Raw genomic sequence first — 21,251 nt, 5'->3', positions numbered from 1 at the left:
CTTGATTCAAAATGGCATCCAATTGTCTCCAAACATAGATGAAAATGTGCTCCTTGATCTCAGAAGTTATCATGCAAAATTACGATATCTTAAAAGGTGTCCAAATGCATAGCGAAGAAACAAAACAACTTTATTTATTTATTATTTATTTAGTTTAATTTATATACCGCCCTAAGCCCGAAGGCTCTCTGGGCGGTGTACAAAAAGATAAAAACAAGCACAATATATAAATACAATAAATACAATAAATACAATAAATAATAATAATAAAAAAAAACAATAACGAACCAAACAACATCCAAAATACGGAAATGCTGTTTAAAATACACTTTAAAATGCCTGGGAGTATAAAAAGGTTTTCACCTGGCGCTGAAAAGATAGTAGCGTCGGCACCAGGCGCACCTCATCAAGGAGACTGTTCCACAGTTCGGGGGCCACTACTGAATAATCTTTCTAAAAAGATAGTTCAGTTTGTACTTCTCTTACTGTAAATCACCTTGGAATGCCCTTAGATGTGTGTGAAGCGATATATAAATATTATAAAGTAACCAACTAACCAGCTGTCCAGTATCTCCCCCACTTTTTTTTCCTAGGGGAGCTATTTCAGATTTCATGGAAGGGGGCATTCAGTGAAGTAGGGGGCCAGGTTCAGGGCAAGATTAAAATTACTTGGATATACTCAAGATTTAAATTACAGAAAACAAAAAAGCAATGTCTTTTCAGATCATTCATTTTGGTACCTTTTAAACATTACAATAAGGAGAGAGGTAAGGGTGAAAACAGGGAGGTTTCTTGATCATCCCAGAGCGCAGGACATGGAATAATGGCCTCAAGTTACAGGAAGCCAGATTTCAGCTGAACATCAGGAAAAAATCCCTAACTGTTAGAGCGGTATGACAATGGAACCAATGACCTAGGGAGGTGGTGGGCTCTCCAGCACTGGAGGCCTTCAAGAGGCAGCTGGACAGCCACTTGTTGGGTATGCTTTAATTTGGATTCCTGCATTGAGCAGGGGGTTGGACCCGATGGCTTTATAGGTCCCTTCCATCTCTGCTATTCTGTGATCCTATGATTTTGGCTTTTAAAATACTTAACAAATTGGTCATGGAAGCTTTTGGATCTAGAGGTGATTTCATCAGTCGCATGAGATCGGGCTGACTCCAGATTTGTGGGGAGCTTTTAGCAAAATGCCATCTAGTTGCCCACCACCTCTTCCGGTGGGCTGTGGCAGCAACTGTGACTTTGAAGGAATGTCATTTTGGTTTCCCACCCTGCCCCAAGTGGCGCTATGTTGTGGCCATTGTAAGGGAATTGAAATGGAGCACCAATCAGTGGTGGCTGGGGGCTCTGCGTCAGTGGGGGAGTGGAATCCACTCTAGATTTTACTCTGTACTTTCAAGGAGCTGTCCAAGGTGCTTTCACAAGTTTGTTTGTTTGTTTATTAAATTTATATCCCACCCTTCCTCCCAGTAGGAGCCTAGGGCGGCAAATGTGTCCTTGAACTACAATAATGCCCTTTGATTGCCATGGAGGATAGAGAGGGTTGTGGGAAGAAACTAGCCTACTGTGAGATAGTAACAGTTAACTTTTTTGCCCCACTCTACTGGTGGCATGTGGCCTGCATGGAAGGTTGTCCAGAAAAGAATGTGGCCCCTGGACTAAAAAAAGCTCTCCACTCTGGCTACAGCGCTTTGTGATGGGAGAAGCAGCCCCTGATGAAATGAAGGAAGCATTATGCAGCCTTTCCCAGCCTGGTGCACTCCAGAGGTTTAGGACTACAACTCCCATCAGCCTCCAACCAGCATGGCCAATGGCCATGGATGATGAGAGTTGTAGCTCAGAAGCATCTAGAGGACACCAGGTTAGATAAGGCTGTATTAGAGCTACAGCAGTTCTGGGCTTGGGAACCTTAATTCTCAGCTGAGAACTCTTTAACTTAACTCCATGTTCATCCCCTATCCCCCACTAGGTTTGGTCATTAAGTGATAAATAGTACCCTAAATACTTAAGGGCATAAAATGTAGGGTGCAGTGGCCCAGAATGTGCAGCCAGTATACAAAATAAAAACTAGGGAACTGAAGACACAATTTAGATCTGTGCTATATGAACATTATGACTATGAATGAATGCTGGTGACATTGGAGGTGGGACAGGTGTACCACTGGGTAGAGATAGAAGGTGGGGAGTAGCAAAACTGGTGGTGCTGCCATGGCTGGAATGTAACCTACTGTTATTAAGGCAAGAGTCACATCTTGTCCCACCTACTTTACTTGTTCGGGCAACTTTACGATGTAGGTTGAAACATCTTAAATAAGCATCTAAAAACAGTACCAAGGAATTCTTACATTCCATAAAACACAATTAACAAGAGCCTCTTTTTAGTGACAAAATAAACATTGCATATAGAAATCAGCTACAAAAATGCAAGGGAAATTCGTCATAGACATAGTTAACTGAACAAAGCATCCTCTAAGCTTCAGGACATAAAATATTACAAGTGAAAATCAAGTAAAAAGTATAAATTCAACCTTTTTAAAGGACATGACAGACCATTAGGCAAAAGAATATCAACTCACTACCAGTCACCAGATGTCAATCAATCATACCATTCAACAAACCAATCAAATGAAATTCTTAGCCCCTGGCATAGCAATAAACACAGCTTAATCCAGCTACAGCTAGAAAGGGATACCATTCAGTTCCACTCAAACACATCTTCACATGATCAACACACTCACATTCATCAAGCACTCTTAACCTATATGCCCAAACTTACTCTTTTAGCACATCCTCAAATCACACTCTGTACACTCTGTGAGCACTTGCACAATTCACTTTTGCGTGTGGCCCCACCTGCTCACCTTCCCCCCCAATTTAATGAATCTTCTTCTTCTGGGCGATCACTCATGACCGAGTAAGATTGTCTTCCAAAATATAGTCTTTAACAATGGATCCGTCTGAATCTGTATCCACCGCTGATGTACCAGACCATGACTAGGGGCTTCTGGATTTCACAGTCCTGCCCCCATCGCCATTTGCCAATCGCCATGGGACTTTTGTCATGAAAGACGCCTGTGCGTGAATTTGTTTTATGTGGGGAGATCGGTGCACCATGATCAACACACAATCTTGACAGAAAAAAGGCTTTGATCCAATGGCATGGATACCACGACGACTGGAAGTCCTTTATCTGCTGCAGCCTTCATCCACCTTCACAGCCGTTGTAAAGTACACATTGTTATCCTCTGCCTGTTCTGCCATTGAGGACTTTCTTGGATCGTTCTTTGTCTGGTTCTTCTCCCTTGACTTTACCGCCATGGGTGACCCTGCTGGGAGTACATGACTCCCGACGGCATCGCTCACAGGGTTCATTGGCGATTTATTTCTCAAAACCCAGAACAAACTAGAGAACTTGTGCTCTGAGCCAGCAAGTCTTCATCCTTTTATTAGTCTATGAATATATGGGGACCTGCACTCTGTGAATAATTTCATCTCCAGTATCAAATACAGAATATAATGATGTTTTTACTGTACCGTACAATGTTGGCAATGTGTCTCTCTTGCTATAGCAAATCTAATTATGTTGACTTAGCACACATAGTGACAACACCTTCCTGTCATTTCCTCGTGGATATTTGCTTTCATGCTTTGTAGAGAAAAGGCCAAAAATAAAATAAAGATAAAAATGCAAAGAGCCGCAGGGGCTTTTCAGATTTGCAAATTACAAAATGTCCAGCACAGGTATTCAAAAAATAAAAATGCTCCATGCTCTACGAGATTTAGATGGAAATCACAGCTTGATTCTTCTTTGTGGTGGCCCTAATGAAATAAAAATTGGGAACTCTTCTGAACGGAGCCAAGATTTAGAAAAGGAAAGCAGTTTTGCAGAGCTGGCATCAAGGGTTGGCATAGTTGGGTATCTGTTGAGGGCCTACACTCCAGAAAGGGGAACACTGACAAGAGCCTCCAAGACCTGCTCCTTCTCTTGACCATTGCAACCTGCTTGCTTGTTTGCTCGCCTCTCACTTTGGCCCAGACAATAGTGGCAGTGGTAAGGAGTAATAGTTGATGCCACTCCCGCTTTCCTCTGCCTGGTGAGCAAGCAGGTGGTTGTGAGGAGGAGGAGCAGCAACAGGTGGCCATCATGGTGTGAGGAAGTAATTTATTTATTTAAATTTCTACCCTGCTCTTCCTTCTCAAGAATCACATTCCGAGGTTCATTCATTGATGGAGAAAATGCTCTTTCCTAGATGAGATTCCAAGATATTTCATTTTCAACAGGGTGAGCAATCGAAGCGACGACAGAGATGGGGACTCAGACAACACCACGACAAGTGAGCCCCCTCCTACTCCTCAGGATGCTTCACTGGACATAAGGCGGTCATCTTCTGATACCTCCCGATCCACTTACAGCCTCACAAGACGAATTTCGAGTATGGTTGTCATGGCTCACCTTGTTGGTTTTGTGGCAGTGGGGTTTGTGTTTGTTTTTGCCAAATTGCCTGGTTCTCAAACCTGGGGGCACGGGGGCCGGAGTGCCTGATGGGATAGGGGCAGAGCTTGATGGGTGAAGAGGAGGAGCTTGGTTATGCCAGGTGCTTTAGGGCAGAGCCTGCCTGACATGGGTTAGGGGCAGCGTTCCCTGTCCCTTTCTATCCTTTCATGCTGAGATTTTACTCCTTTCCCTGGGTACGCTTGAGAAGAGATTGAAACCCAGAAATGTCTCCTTATATATTATTTATTTATTTATTTATTACATTTATGCTCTGCCTTTCTTTTCATGATAGAAACCCAAGGTGGCTTACATATGGTTCCCAGGAGGTCTCCCATCCAGGCACTGACCAGACCTGACCCTGCAGGAGGGTGCTAGCCTCATGTGCCTTCAGACCATAGCCTGGTCTGAATGTATCAAATGTATTATTTGATACATTTTGTATGCTGCCTTTCTACCAAGGAGGCAACACAGTCAGCACGGCCCATTTTGTGTTGATGTCAGGTTCTGGTCATATCTCACAGAGCAAGTCAGGTCAGGAGTTTCAGGACCTTGGACAGCTCGCAGTAAGCAACTGGCTCCAAGAAAGATTTTGGCTGTGAACACGTTAGTTGCTTACCCCAAAGTGTTTCCGTTAGCCACAGTTGGAGGGGGAACGGGTTGATCTGCCGATCGGCACACAATACAGATGCTCTGTCACTGAGCTATGGCCCTTCCTGATCCCCATCTTGTTTCTGGCTTTAATGGTCAAAAACAAGTACTTTGAATTGAGACCTGAGACCAGTTGAGAGTTAAATATGGCTGTATTTAATGTTTTCATAGAATTTTGTCATGTTCTGGATTTTAATTGTGTATGGATTTAAGACTCTATTTTATGCTTGTTAACTGCTTAGAGGCCATTCTGGCATGGAAATGGTACATAAATAAATAAATAAATAAAACAAAAACAAAAAAACCCTTCAAAAATACTCAAATGAGGACTGAATGTGTTCAGTGGGCATAGAATGTTGAATATCTGTTGCTGAAAGAAAGCTGGAATGGAGGGGAATTGAATGGAGTATCCTGAAAAAGCATCTGGCTGGCTAGAACCCCTAAAGAGAAGTCCCCCAAACAACAGCATTCTCACATATTTGTATTCACAGTGGAGGCAAGGGGCTCTGATGTCAGTGGGGCAGTGAATCTGCTCCAGGTTTCAGTCAGAACTTTCAAAGAGCTTTCAGCACCTTGGACAGCTCCTTGAAAGGTCATACTAAAACCTCGAGCAGATTCACTATCCCACTGACATCAGAGTCACCAGCCTCCACTGCTTATTAAATATAAAACTGTACATCCAGTGACTAAATGCCATTTCCCAACATTTGTTTTGTTACACAGGTCTAGAGCTGAGGCGTCCGAGTTCTCCACTTATTGACATCAAGCCTATTGAGTTTGGAATTTTGGGATCCAAAAAGGAAATAGTTCAACCAACCATCCTGAGGAAAACCTATACTCCAGATGACTATTTTAGGAAGTTTGAGCCAAAACTATATTCCCTTGACGCCAACAGTGAAGACATGGACTCCTTGACGGATGAGGAGGTCTTAGCCAAGTACCAGCTGGGAATGCTGCATTTTAGCACACAATATGACCTCTTGCACAACTATCTCATTGTCAGAGTGATTGCGGCAAGGGATCTGCCTCCTCCAATTTCCTACGATGGCTCGAGGCAGGATATGGCCCACTCAAATCCTTATGTAAAGATCTGCCTCCTGCCGGACCAGAAAAACTCTAAGCAGACCGGAGTGAAACGCAAAACCCAAAGCCCGGTATTCGAGGAGAGGCACACATTTGATATCCCATTTTTAGAAGCCCAACAAAGGACCCTGCTCTTAACCACAGTGGATTTTGACAAATTTTCACGCCATTGTGTCATTGGGAAAGTGTCAATGCCCTTGAGTGACGTGGACCTCGTGAAGGGTGGACATTGGTGGAAAGCTCTGGTCCCCAGTTCTCAAGTAAGTATTTAAAATATATATATATAAATATGTTGACTATTCAGTAGCATAGTGGCAAATTTAGAAGTGCAGGGTCTGCTCATGATAGTCACAGCCACATCACCTTCTAAGATTCTCCAACCTTCTAAGATTATAGAGTAATCTGACTAGACTTGAATACTGCTTCTTGCTTCTCTATCACTGTCCTCGTTTGACTGTCCTTTCTCACTGTCAGAGATATTGCTTGAATTACTGAATTCAGGGTCTGTATGTTTATCTCCTCCTGCTACCAAACTGCTTGACAATGCAGATGGGATGCTATCATCAGGATTTGCTGTCTCTTCTTCTGCATTTACAGAATTCTCACTCTCAGCTCCATCGGTTTGGCTATTTGAAGTGGGAACTAATAAAGGCTTGCTTGCCATTAACACTCATTGGGACACTTCTCAGTGACTAACGCACTCCCCTTTCATGCTGATTAACTTGAAGGATGCTGGAGTCATAGGGACCCTTCTGGGATCTGGTTCCCAAAAAAGTAAGGGATCTAAGACCCCCTCCCCTGTAGTCCTGGCCAACTACACCCTATGACTGCTATTACTGTTCCTACTTCTTGGTGGCTTTGGTTGGTTCTATTTTTCTCCTCCTCCTGAGGGGGCCTCAAATTTAGACACTTCTTCATTTTTTTTAGCATTTGATCAGTTTTGCAACTTGTTTTTATGTACATCGGACTGATACATGGCATGTTCTCTCAGGTTGAAAATGCTACACACATGTTAAAAATGTAAATGTACTGCAGTCAAGTCGATCCCGACTTATGATGACCCTATGAATAGGGTTTTCATGGTAAGCAATATTCAGAGGGGGTTTACCATTGCCTTCCTCTGAGGCTGAGAGGCAGTGACTGGTCCAAGGTCACCCATGTTAAGTTGTTAATAATAATAACTGTTCTAACTGCTGAGTTGATTATTTATTATGATGTTTTGAGCAAAATGCTCCATGGTTTTCTCTCATCAGAGTGTTCCTTCTTGTGAGTTCTCATGGTCTGTGACTTGGGGTCAGTGCTCTCTCAGATGAGAGCTGCAAATTTCAGCATATGAAAGGTGTGATTTGGTAAAAGTCACAATCTTTTTTAACTGGTACAGATTTTGTCATATTAAAGAGTTAAAACTGTTCATAAATACGAATAAAAATAAAACGATTCTGATGGCAAAGGAGTAGGCCGTGATCAACTTGTTCTCTCAGATCAGCTGATTATACAAACAACTCACTGGTTTTTTTTATGCCTTCTTTTATTTTCATGTGTCATTGTTTTGAATGTTTATTATGGCTAGGGGCCACAAGAGCTGGACCTGGTCAGAGCCTCTCTGCATCTGTGAGAGGGCCTGCTTGTGGTGATGCGAGTAAAGCAGTCTGACAAGAGGGTGGCTGCACTGAAGTCACTGGGATGGAAATTTCTCATGCCAAGTCTGGAGCTGCTATAAACTTGGACAGTCAACGGTGATGCTTCTGTGGTCTGGAGGAACATTTGTTTGCCTGTTCCATTGCCGCATCACTCTTGACTCCACCCAAGGGCAGTAGAAGAAAATGGAAAAAGGATTTTAAATGTGATCTAAGTAGGGATGGGGAAAATTGGGGTTTTGTTCCTATTGAAAGGCAAACTGACCTAACCTGCACTTTCCAAAACAACGTGAGAATTGAAACACAGCCATCCTTTGAAATTTGCACTTCTCTGAATTTTGCAATGCAGTTCTCCGGCCAAGTCGTGTGCACAGCCACCCTCCCTAGTGTGTTTCCAGTGATTCAACCCTGTCAGGAGATTAACAACTGAAATCTTTGGCCCTCCAGATGTTGCTGAACTATACCTTCCATCATCCTTGGCCATTGACCCTGCTTTCTGGGGTTGATGGGAGTTGTAGTTCAGTGACATCTGAAGGACCAGTGGTTCCCCACACCTGATTTACGTGAATCCCTGCTATTATTGTTGTTATTTTCTTAATCTACCTTTCAGCATAAGTTTCGAGGGTGTAAAAATGCGGTATAAAAACCAGTTATTGCAATTTACCATCGGAAGAATAGGGTGGGTCCAAAAGGCCAGGCTAAAGAGGTGCTTCTTCAACATATGACAAGAACTATAGAATAAAGGTGCCAGGCACACATCTGTGGGGAGGGAATTCCACTGCTTTTGAACCAGATGCACCTGTGTTGCTTTGTTCGAAGGCATTGTGGAAAAATAAGACGGCAGTGGCCACTCATTAAAATGGCAGCTGTTTCACTTTAATTTTCCTACAGTGCCCCCACACCAGCATAACATAACATCAGGGACCATCAGGGTAGAGGAAAGGCTGCAGAAGCCAGTTCTTTGTCAGCTGCAGAAGAAATGAAATTATTTTTAAAAAAAAAAACAGAGAAAAGAAAATGAATGCGAGCAATGAAACAAATGGAAATGAAATGAGCAGGAAAGGAAATGGATGAAAATGGAATGAGCAAGTGTTGTAATAGATGGGCCTTTTCATAACAACAACAGCAACAAAAAAAGCTCTATAACCTGCCCTTTATCCAGCTGAGACTAGGGTAGGATACAACCAGGCCTTTTCTTTTTTGTAACAGTACTCACTGGTACAGAGTACCAGCGCCTCTTTTCTTCTTGCCCATGGCAATCATTTTCTGCTTTTATAAAGGTTTGAGTGCTGGCACTTCAGTTTTTAGCAAAAAATGCACTGGGCACAACAAAGGCCTGCCCTAATATTGGTAGTGTGGCAATTCAAGACATTGACAGTAAAACCCTTACAAACCAATCCATCAAACTAGATATATAGCATCTACAGTTTTGACATTTAGGTGCCTGCTTACAACTCATCTGCTCACCCAGGCTTTCCCTGAGGAGTGGTCCAGCTATGGTGATGTACTAATCTGAGCTTCTGATGCGATGTATATTCTACTTGCTTTTATGGCAGTAGATAGAGAGGTATTTATTTGCAACAGGCACTAACTAGGACTACATTTGCACCATACATTTATTCCACTTTAAACAGTCATGGAGAGAGCCAGTGTGGTGTAGAGAGCCAGTGTGGTGTAGTGGTCAAGGTGCTGGACTACAACCTGGGAGATCGGGGTTTGGATCCCCACACAGCCATGATGCTCACTAGGTGACCTTGGGCCAGTCCCTGCCTCTCAGCCTCAGAGGGAGGCAATGGTAAACAACCTCTGAATACCGCTTACCATGAAAACCCTATTCATGGGGTCGCCATAAGTCGGGATCGACTTGAAGGCAGTCCATTTCAATTTTCAAACAGTCAGGGCTTCCCCCAAAGAATCCAGGGAAGTGTAGTTTGTGATGGTTGCTGAGAGTTGTTACTAGACGCCCTATTCCCCTCACAGACCTACAATTCTAAGGGTGGCTTAACAACCAGTCCCCTTTGCCAGAGAGCTCTGAGAGTTGCAGCTCTATGAGGGGAATAGATTTATATCTCTCAATCCGTTCACAAACTACACTTCCCAGGATTCTTTGGGGGAAGCCATGGCTGTTTAAAGTGGAGTAATAGTGGAATAAATAGTCTGGTGTGGATGTGGCCTAGCTTTTACAATTTTAATATGAAATATGTATAAACACCACTAAGCAGGTCACATTGCTCAACTAAAATAAAAAAAAACAGCAGCCATTTTTAAATGTAGTTTTATGGTTGGTTTTTTTTACCATTGTTGATTGTTCATCGCCATTTTATATATATATATATATATATATATATATATATATATATATATATATATATATATATATATATATATATATATGTTGGCGGTATATACATTTTATTTTGCAAATAAATAAATATACTAATCCTAAATAGAAGCAGCTAAAAATGGCAGGGTAGATTGCACAGTCACCCTCTAAAGACACTTTACTTGCCTGCTCAAGCTAGTAATGATTAACTGGACTCCAAAATGAAAGTAAAATCAGGGCCAAGCGCATTTGTAAGGGAAGGGCATTGCACCTCTGGGGTGCCACTGCGGAGAAGGCAGCCAAACAGGGCAGCCAAACAAAAAGTATCTTTTGTATACACCCTAGCAGCAGCCCAGGGATTGCTTGATAAATGTTGGAAGTGGGGCAAAAACAACTCCTGTTTGGAGTTCTTTTGTTTGCATTCCAGAAGGAAGATAGAGTTAGGGTCCTCCAGCTGGCTAGGGTTGCCTACCTTGACCTCCTTCTGACTTCCTTCTGTTGTAAACTGATATGCTCAGGGAAGCTGACCTGCCCCTCTTTCCTTGGTTGTCTTCTTTGACTGTCCGAAGAGCGAGGAGACATCTCTGTCTTTGTTCTGTCCTGAGCCATGAGGGCAATACCCAACTCTGGGCATTGCACCTCCAGCTTAGTCAGGTAGTTGGAACTAGGTATGCCTTTCCTTACATAGAGATGCATGCATAGAATCATAGAGTTGGAAGAGGCCTGTAAGGCCATCAAGTCCAACCCCCTGCTCAATGCAGGAATCCAAATCAAAGCATTCCTGACAGATGGCTGCCCAGCTGCCTCTTGAATGCCTCCTGTGTCGGACAGCCCACTACCTCTCTAGGCAATTGGGTCCATTGTCGTATGGCTCTCACAGCTATTCCTATCTACTACATATTTCTATAAATAAAGTAGCTTTACCAGTCTGTGGAATTGGAGTTCTGTGAGGGGAATTGGCGTCTCAGCCCCCTCAACAGTTCCCAGGATTCTTTGGGAGAAGCCATGACTGTCAAAAGTGGTATCATAGTGTTTTAAATGAATAGTACAGATAAAGCCTAAGGCAGGGGTGGAGAACCTTTTTCAGCTCGAGGGCCACATTCTGTTCTTGGCAACCTTCCGGGGGCCACATGCCAGTGGTGGGCAGGGCCAGAGGTAAACTGGGCGGAGCAATGAATGTCAAGTTGACTTTTGTTTCTACACACCCCTCTCATCCAGGCAAGCAAGAGGCATGATCAGAGTTCAAAGACACGTTCCAGCCAGGCAAAAACACTGAAAGAGGGGGCAAAGCAGAGCCATTGAGGGGTGTGGCTTGGAAGGGGGTGTGGCCTCTTGAAAGTCTTGAGCCATTTAGAGAAGCTTGGAGGGCTGCATATGACTCCCAGTCCAGAGGTTCCCCACCCCTGCTCTAAGGGTGTTCATGGTCCATGGGCTTGAACTCAGCTTGTCATGCTCTTTGTTCAAAAGCCCTCATCCTAGTCTTTGATTTCATCCTGTACGCTTGTGTTGCAGAATGAAGTTGAGCTGGGAGAACTCCTGCTGTCGTTGAACTACCTTCCCAGTGCAGGAAGACTGAACGTTGACATCATTCGAGCCAAACAGCTGCTTCAGACAGATATGAGCCAAGGTTCAGGTAGGGCCTTGTGCTTTTTCCTAAATGGCTGATGCGCACCTACTTGGAGACGCATTAATCTGTGCTAAGCAAAGATGTATGAGGTGTCTGAAGGATGTGGGTGCTTTAAAAGAACAATAGGGAAGTGAATGTGGGAAGGCCCTAAGGTAGCTTTGAAATATTCTCAACCTTTAACTACTGTTGAGCCAGGTGTGGGAATTATCAGCGTGAGCATATGAAAACAGCAGAGAAGTAGTGTGTCCCTGAGCATAAGTCTGTTCCTCACTGCTGCATCCAGACTCTACTCTTTCTGAGATGGATGGGACAGAGCATTCACAATTAGAAGCGTTTTCTCTGAAGGTTTTGACTTCCTAGGAAAGAGAGCAATAAGGTTGCGCAGCTGAGTCAGGGTGGTGGGGTGCCCTTCTGAGCTGCTAGTCCCCTTGGTTGGTGCCCAACCTGGCCAACCATTGGTCCCCGGTCTACAAGTGGGCAATGCCTATGAAGAACACAAACTGTGTAGCCCTGACTACTTCAACGTCCTGGTCCTTTTGCACTTGCTGCCCCATCTACAGCCCTGTAGGCCATCGCAGGATCCAGGGCAGGTACTTATCCTGGAGGTACTTACCATTTTCCTCCTTTAATGGACACAAATAAAACTTGCCATCTAAAGAAAGGGAGGGAGCCAGGGAGGCTTCCCCTGAGAAGGTAGTGAGAGTTAGTGTGATTTTGGTGTGTGGACCGAGCATTGGAGACCCAGGTTCAAATCCACACTTAGCTATGAAAGTCACTGGATGACCTTGTATCAATCAATCACTATCTCTCGGCCTAGCCCACCTCACAAAATTGTTGCACCAATCAGGTAAATTAATAAGTGGAGAACAGTTTCAGAAAAGGTATTCCAGGGAATAGTTAAGGGCTCCTAAAAGAAAATACTGAAAATGTTCAGACATTCAACTCAGCACAATTCTGTCACATCCCACTCAGTTTTTATTTTTATTTTTTGGCACAGAGCATTGATGGAACATTTGAAAAGGCCCTGTTTTGTTTTTAAGTATTCTTTTAATCCCCCCCCTTTTTACTTTTCAAGAATGTTTACAATGAAACAATCCAGCAAATGGGGAATGTTAAATTCTATGTATTTGAATAGGGGGGGGGATTTAAACATGCTTAACTCTCCCATTTAAATCAATCAGGACTGAGGCTGCAGCCCTAGTCATGTGTCCCTGGGAGTGAGATACCCATTATACTCAATAAGATTGTGCTTGTTAAAGTACTTAACTCTGGCTTGATTGTGCCCAATAAACTATATTCTACAAGAACATTCACAACATTGGGCTCAGTTTAAAGCATTTCAGAATACTTGTGGACCGTACACAACAAATCTTCTTCCTTCAAAAATAGTGTTGCCCTCCTCAAAGTTCTTTTTTCACAGTGGGCCCCTCCTGAGTGGTATGTTTGTTTTGTGGATGTATTTTGCAACATGTCATTAATGCAATAATACCACATTTTTGTTGGATTTATACTGGACCTTCCGCACACCTTTCCGCATTATTAGTTCTGCAGTGCTTTCTCATTGTTACTGTGTTATTGCTGTCTGGAGGGGCAATCTTGCACTACAGCCTGAATGTTTGTGACAGAAACGGTTACAGGATTTCATCAGGGCACTAAGGGAGATGCACTGATTGGAAATGAAACAGAAGGTCCACCCTGAAACTTTTGCAAGCGCAAGCAGGATTGACAGCCGGCTCGTGTATGACTGCCCCGATACCATCATGAATACATGGCAAGGGCCCAGTATCTCTTCAGTTGCTCAGATCAGGGGTGGGCAGAAGGTAGATCAGGATGTACTGATCCCTGGCTGACTTGCAGTGGATTGTGAAGGTTAAACTCCCAGATTTACAAAAGCTACAACTAAAAAGCTTCCCCCTCCTCCTTCTGAAATTGGCTGCTCAAATTAAGAAGGCTTGCGGGTGTGGGGGTGGCTGTGCGAAAGGATTGTGATCTCCGTTCTGGGATGGCATATACCTTCCTGGACTGAGAATACTCTCAGAGATGCCCTGTTTCTTAATTCTGAGTCTGTGGCCACCACCCCAAACCACAATTAGCATCCAGTTCCAGTTGTGGCTCTTGGGGTTCTAGTAGAAAGCAAAATAGATCCCACGAGTGTGAAGTCCACCCGTCTGCGGCTTAGATCAGTACATGCGCGTTGATCTACATTTAAGAGGTTTCTTTCTCATCCTCCATCAAACTTCTTCTAGACTCTTCTAGTACATAAATTGAAGATCTGAGGAGATTTTGAGCGGGGTGCGTGCGTGTGTGTTTTACTTTCAAAACAGAGTAAATCAGCAGGCAAGTGGTTTGGAAGCTGCCACGTTCTGTCCATTCTTGGAATCAACAGATGAGACGTTTTTTGTTCCTCAGTGATAGAAGTCAAAATGTGCCCTGTTTACTTTCAGGTGGGAACAACTAAAAGTTGGCTGTGGTGAGGGGAGGTTAGGTACGTGGTTCTTTTTGAGCAAGAGCACATATTTTGACAGAAATAAACAGAGGGAGCCAGGAAAGGTCACAGCTGGAAAAGAGAGGCTGAGGGTTGATTCACACACTACTGATTTTGAACATGCAAACTGTCTTGTTCTGAACATAAGAAGACACCTGCTGGATCAGACCAAAGACCTGTCTAGTCCATCATCTTGTTCTCACAGGAAGCCCATAAGAAGGACCCGAGCGCAAGAGGACTCTTTCCAGTTATGATTCCCTGCAACTGGTATCCAGAGGCACTCTGCCTCCCACAGTGGAGGGAGAACATAGCCATCTGGCTAGTAGCCATCCATAGCCTTATCCTCCATGAGTTTGCCCTCTTTTTAAAGACATCCAAGTTGCTGGCCTATATCTTGTGGGAGGAAATTCGGTAGTTTAATTATGTGCTGTGTGTAGAAGCGCTTTCTTTTGTCTGTCCTGAATCTTCTAATATTCAGCTTCATTGGAGGATCCCACTTTCTATATTATGAGGGAGAAAACCTTCTCTATACCATCATTCTCCACACCATGCATAATTTTATAACCTCTATCGTGCCCCTCCCCCCACTCTTACTGGCCATTTTTCTAACCTTAAAAAGCCTCAGATGTTGTAACCTTTTCTCAGAGGGGAGTCGCACCCGATCATTTTGGTTGCCCTTTTCTGAAACTTTTCAAGCTCTGCAACCCCCTTTTTGAGATGAGGCGACCAGAACTGTACACAGTATTCAAAGTGTGGTCTCACAATAGCTTTGTATATTGGATTCTGATATTGGAAGCTTTATTTTCAATGCCTATCCTAAGGATTCCTAGCATGGAAGTTAACCTTGACAAGAAACGCTTAAGCCAGCAGTCTCAGTGAGGTCTGCAATTTGATCCAGTGAAGTCCATGCCTAAACTGAAGCCTTTTATTCCTTAGGGGCCAGATCACTCCTCCCAAGTCCCACCCTTTTCCCAAGGAGTAGAAGGTCTTAAAGGGCTGGGCCTCTGGCCTGGATTGAGTGCTTTTTTCCTCTTCTCAAGAAATCAGAAGAAGGCTAGGACTGGGGAGGGCAACTATGAGAGAACTAAAAAAGGTCCTCAAATGCAAAGATGTATCACTGAACACTAAAGTCAGGATCGTTCAGACCATGGTATTCCCGATCTCTATGTATGGATGTGAAAGTTGGACAGTGAAAAAAGCGGATAAGAGAAAAATCAACTCATTTGAAATGTGGTGCTGGAGGAGAGCTTTGTGCATACCATGGACTGCAAAAAAGACAAATAATTGGGTGTTAGAATAAATTAGACCAGAACGATCACTAGAAGCTAAAATGATGAAACTGTTATTGTACTTTGGACACATAATGAGAAGACATGATTCACTAGAAAAGTGAAAAACAGAAGGGAGTAGAAAAAGAGGAATAGCAAACAAGAGATGGATTGATTCCATAAAGGAAGTCACAGATCTGCACTTACCAGATCTGAACAGGGTCGTTTACAACAGATGCTCTTGGAGGTCGCTGATTCATAGGGTCGCCATAAGTCATAATTGACTTGAAGGCATGTAACAACAACATTTAATTCTCTCCAGGTCGTCTTGCCTAACAGGCAAGCATGAGGGTGGAGAAGGATGCAAGCAGTGTCAAAAGCCCCAACCCTGGAAGTCTCAATTCACAGGGCCGTCCCAAAGCATTTTGCTGCCTGAGGTGAAGGTAAAGAGGGTGCCTGCTCCTGATTTCATGTACAGAAGCCAGCCGACTCATAGTTGAATCTTACTCTAACACAAGCAAACATCTCTGTCCTTCAACACTTTGCCACCACTCCCTGTCCCTGAGAATCTGTCGACTGAGGCAGCAGCCTCACTCTGCCTAACAGTAGGACTGATACTTCCAATTAAGGGATCCCTTGCTCATGGGCTCCAGTGAGGCCTGGCCATGGTGCTGGGACCTGGGTCTGTATCAAGCACCTTTGCCTCTGCTGTTCCAACTGAATGGGCTGTCTCTTCCTTGTCTGGGTCAGAGTTGGAGTCCAGGCTGCTGCTCAGGGTAGGGGTGCATGGCACAAACACAGCAGAATTGTATCCAATGTTAGAGTAGGCCCATTGAAATTAATGGACGTAACTTTTAGTAATTTCAGTGGGTCTACTCTGAGTAAAAGTGAATAGGACATGACCCACAGTCTGGACTATGTCGGTGCAATGAGTTCATCTGGACTAACTTAATGCATGTACTGGGCAATCATAGAATCATAGGCCCCTTCCAACTCTACTATTCTATCAGGCCATTGAGTCCAACCCCCTGTTCAATACAGGAATCCAATGTAACAAATACCCAACAGGTGGCTGTCCAGCTGCCTCTTGAAAGCCTCCAAAGTTGGAGAGCCCACTACCTCCCTAGGCCATTGGTTCCATTGTCATACTTGACTCTAACAGTTAGAAAGTTCTCCCTGATGTTCAGCCAAAGTCTGGCTTCCTGTAACTTGAGCCCATTTTTCCATGTCCTGCACTCTGGGATAATCGAGAAGAGATCCTGGCCCTCCTCTGTGTGGCATCCTTTCAAGTACTTGAAGAGTGCTATCATATTTCTCAGTTTTCTCTTCTCAAGGCTAAACAGTCTCTACTCCTAGGGCTTTGGTTTCCAGTCCCCTGATCATCCTTGTTGCCCTCCTCTGAACTTGTTCCTGGTCCATCATAGGAAATTGTGATATTTCACAGTTGGGGCTCTGCTTGTTTTCTGTTCAGATCCCTTTGTGAAGATCCAGCTTGTTCATGGGTTAAAACTGGCAAAGACAAAGAAGACCTCTTGTATGAAGGCCACCATCGATCCCTTCTACAATGAGTCCTTCAGCTTCAAAGTCCCCCTAGAAGAGCTTGCAAATGCCAGCTTAGTCTTCACAGGTATGCACATCCTTCACTTTCCAATGCGATTTGTAGGGCTGTTGCATTATTAAAGAAAACTTAGTTGATTAATTGGTGATGTTTTGTCGATTAATCACGTAACGGCTAAGGATGTAAGAAGGCAGACATTTTTCTTCCTGCCTGTGCTTGTCACAATCCGTGCTGTTCCTGTTCCACTGCAGTTCAGTTTTTGCCAAACGTTATGTGGTTTGTCTTGCTCTCTGCTATTTAATGTAAGTTACATAACTTGTGTAACTATTTCCATAACTTACATTCATTTCACTTTAAAGGAAACATTAAAACAATGCTGAAAAAAGTAATTATGTATTGTTTGTGGACTTGAAAACAGTGACAACGAAGTGAATGAATACTGATTGTGTTTGTCTGACTGATTTCCATTCATGACGAACATGGGAACGGCAGCAATTTCCCCTTCCTTTTCTGTTTTTCTCAGAATTCTCTGACATCCATACTAACAGTTCAATCCTAACCATGTCTACTCAGAAGTAAGTGCTGTTGAATTCAGCAGGGCTTACCCTCAGGTAAGTGAGGTTAGGATTGCAGGCTATATACAAGTGAGGAGCAGAATTGTTTTAAAGAAAAAGGTATGAGTTGTATCCAAAGCAGGCCCTACTCAAAGTAGATCCATTGAAATTAATGGACACAACTGAGGCTGCAATCTAATACATGTCTACTCAGAAGTAAGCTCCATTGGGTTCAATGGGACTTACTCCCAGGTAAGTGTGTATTGGATTGCATCATAACTTAGGTTCGTTAATTTCAATAGGCCCACTTTGAATAGAATGTAGTTGGACACAACCCTGTAGGTTTTGCTTTTTGGATGATGCTCACACGTTGCAGCTAGCATCCTCACAAAAGAGGCGTTCCCTCTCCTCTCTCACAGCTGATTGGCACTGTGAGTGAGCCCAACTCTCTGCATTAGGGGTGCAGCTGCTGCATTTTTAGGGGTACGGTATTTATTTTATGCTTTAGACAGCTGCCCCAAAGTCCTCCTTCAGAGGATCCTCTGTCTGTGCTAGAGGAGCTGCTCCTCTGGAGGCGCGTTTAGGGCAGGAGTAGCCAAAAGGGTGCCCTCCAGATGTTTTGGACTACAACTTCCATCATCCCTGACTGTTAGCCATGCTGTTGTTCTCAACATCTGGAGAGTCCCACGCTGGCAATCCCTGATATAGGGCCTTTGACAACTGCCCCGATGGCCAGAGTTTTAGAAAACCCAACTCAAGCTTCTGCCTGGGGAGCGAAATAAAGTGTGTCTCTTCTGAAGCAGATCAAAATGAAGCGCTTCCCTCTCAGAAGTCCCGAAAGCAGGATCTGAAGTGAACGTGTTGTCTGCGCACAGTCCTCTGACAGAAACAGATGTTGCTGTTGAGACGAGCACCTGAAATTGAAGCCATTAGCTTGTTTCCAAACATTTCAGAACCAAAGCGATGTTCATCAGCAATTTAAATCTCACCCGTGGTAACGTTCAGAAATTTTCCTCTGCGGGGGAAAAAAAAAAGGCAGCGTGCCTCAGTTTGAATTGTTCTGTAACCTGTTGAGGGCTTTGTTCTGAAAAAGGAAAGAGAGTCCCCCAAACCCTCTCTCTTTTTCTTCCTTCTGTCACCCACAGCATACAATAATTACCAGCTGAGTGGAACCAGTTGCCTTTATTCAGAGGGATTGCTTCACCTGCATAGTATTAGTATTATTTTGCATTGGCTTGGGTTGTGGCGGGTGTGTGTGTGTGCAGACAGTTTGACACACACAACCCAAAAAAACCTTTCAGGCCCTGGGCGAGTTTCTAGGCTGCCTGTTCGAATCTCCACCCCTGGGCCACAACAGGCTTATCCATGCACAGAGGCTCACTGCATCCCTCCCTCTTTCTCTCCCCCCCCAATCCTTTTCACACTTGACTTCCCATGAGTGGGCTAAAGTGCCACCAGGTTTGAACCAGGTAATTTTGCAGCTGGGCCCAGGTGTTTTATTTTGCACTGTTGGAACAGCTTACAGGTAGAAGGACTAGCAAGCCTGAGCCTTGCTGCTCCATAGCGCCCCCCTCCCGGAACAGGAATGGAAACTGAAGCTAGTCAGACCAGCAGGAGTCAGGTGACTTGGGGAGCCAATGAGGAACTTGCTGGCCTTATATAAGAACTCTCCAGGGCTTGGCTTCTCAGTCCAGGCAACTTGTCTGTACAAGATATTAAACCAAGGATGGGGAGCCTCCATCCCATGGGCCTAATTAGGCCATGCACAGGTCCCAATTTGGCCTGTGAGACCGTTTTTCCCAAACCACATCCACCTGCCCCACATCTGATGGTGGGTAAGGATGTGGCTCCAAAGGAACAAGTGGGAGCTTAAAGTTAGCTTCTGGTTGTTCCTTTGCAAGCGGGGCTCACTGATAGCACCAATGTCTGAAGAGACATTGCAGAGGGAGGGAGACACATACACACAGAGAGAGTGTATATATGTACAGGGAGGTTTTCCCTATATATTTGTTCAGTGCTTGCTTAATTAACAAATTCCATTCAAAATCTAAATTTAAATGGTAATTCAAAATAATTTAATGTGTCGGGGGCTGGCCCCGAGTAGGGCTGGGAAAAGACCCCCGTCTGAAATCCTGGAGAGCTGCTGCCAGTCAGTGCAGACAATGCTGAGCTAGATGGACCAATGGTCTGACTCTGTATAAAGCAACTTATTTATTTATTTATATTGCCTTTGGGCGGGAGAGGGCTAAGGCCCTGTGTTTCTGCTTGAAGCCTGAGTAAATCGGCTTCTGCGGTTGCAAGATATGTCCACAGTGTAGATTGTGCTTTCCTTGTTTGCTTATTTTTTGTTTTGTTTCATCCGGTTATTTGCTCAGGCCCCAAGGCTATATTTTTGTTAGCTCTAAAAAAGCCACAAGGCCCGCACAGGATTGTTCTGTTGATCCATGGGTTGCGTTAGCAGTACAGTAGCAAAATGTGAGTCGAGTGCCAGAGATGCAAGCAACAAGTAGTTGAATTATTAAAAGGCTTTTAAAATATGTAATAGGAAAACATTCACCATGAAAGAGAAACCTTTGGGGGAAAACATATGTTAGGAAGTACATGTACAGATCGGTTTGTGTAGAGTTAGATTGAAGGGGAGGAAATGTGCTTGGCGGTTGTTTGTTTTTAAGGCAGGTGTGGGGTGCCTTTGGCCCTCCAGATGTTAATGAACTACAACTCCTATCAGCCCCAACAAGCAGGGCCAATGGCCAGGAATGATGGGAGTTGTAGTCCAGCAACATCTGGAGGGCCAAAGGTTCCCAACACCTGGTTTAAAACAAGGATGAGAGTTTAAAAAGTAATAATAGTATTTGGCATTTTCAGCATTGAAAGAGCTTCAGGAGACATAGACTTGTAGAAGGGTCTCTGAGATCATCTAGTCCATTCCTTGCTCGGTGCAGGAGAACCCAAGCTGGAGCATTCTCAACAGATGGCTGTCCAGCCAATGTCTGGAAGACCTCCAGGGAGGGAGCTCTTACCACCCCTCTAGGTCGTTGGTTCCATTGTTGAACTGTCCTTATCAAGTAACATATCCAGCATCTTCTCCACGGTGGCCAATCAGATGCTTCCAGAACACTTACAGGTGGGGCGTGTAGGCAGTTGCCCTCCCTGCTATTGTTTCCCAGTTACTAGTGGGTTAGAGTGTGTGGAAGTAAGGCAGGAGAAAGGCAGCATTGAGCTCTCATCACCTGCAGGCACCTTATATTGTAAAAATGTAGACACCCCCATACCCATTAGTGGCACCAGGTTTTTTGATGGTGGGGAGGAGACTTGGCCTTCCTTTCTCTGTGAATGACCTCCTCCTCACCACTGTTGTTGCTGCTCCTTGCTTGCCAAGGGGAGAGGCAGTGAGCCAGTAGGTGCCAGTGGTGGCCCATGATCCAATGCTCACCACCTCTGGCCCAGAGAGAGACAGACAGTGGCTGAGCCACAAAATGACCACTTATGCATCATAAAAAAGGGAAATGCATCACCCCCAAAGAAGTCACGCATGTGCATAACATTTGCCCGCATGCTAATTTATATGTATAG

At 44.1% G+C, this 21,251-nt stretch overlaps 1 protein-coding gene across 6 annotated transcripts in view; it reads left to right on the top strand.

Moving 5' to 3' along the window:
- The window catches only part of SYT17 (synaptotagmin 17), a 42,443-nt gene that overhangs the window by 17,793 nt on the left and 3,399 nt on the right, over positions 1 to 21,251 (top strand). For 5 of the 6 annotated variants that reach the window (XM_061599484.1, XM_061599482.1, XM_061599480.1 and 2 more), the window contains 4 exons: positions 4,282 to 4,433; positions 5,867 to 6,486; positions 11,699 to 11,819; positions 17,038 to 17,193. In XM_061599484.1, coding sequence (XP_061455468.1) covers positions 4,282 to 4,433; positions 5,867 to 6,486; positions 11,699 to 11,819; positions 17,038 to 17,193 — 1,049 coding nt within the window. The remainder of the gene's footprint in view (positions 1 to 4,281; positions 4,434 to 5,866; positions 6,487 to 11,698; positions 11,820 to 17,037; positions 17,194 to 21,251) is intronic. The other variant, XM_061599481.1, reaches the window with a different exon arrangement.

This window comes from Rhineura floridana, chromosome 17 (assembly GCF_030035675.1).
Source record: "Rhineura floridana isolate rRhiFlo1 chromosome 17, rRhiFlo1.hap2, whole genome shotgun sequence".
Lineage (NCBI taxonomy): Eukaryota > Metazoa > Chordata > Lepidosauria > Squamata > Rhineuridae > Rhineura > Rhineura floridana.
The sequence above is the reverse complement of the archived record's forward strand: the minus strand, read 5'-3'. Positions and strand labels throughout refer to the sequence as shown.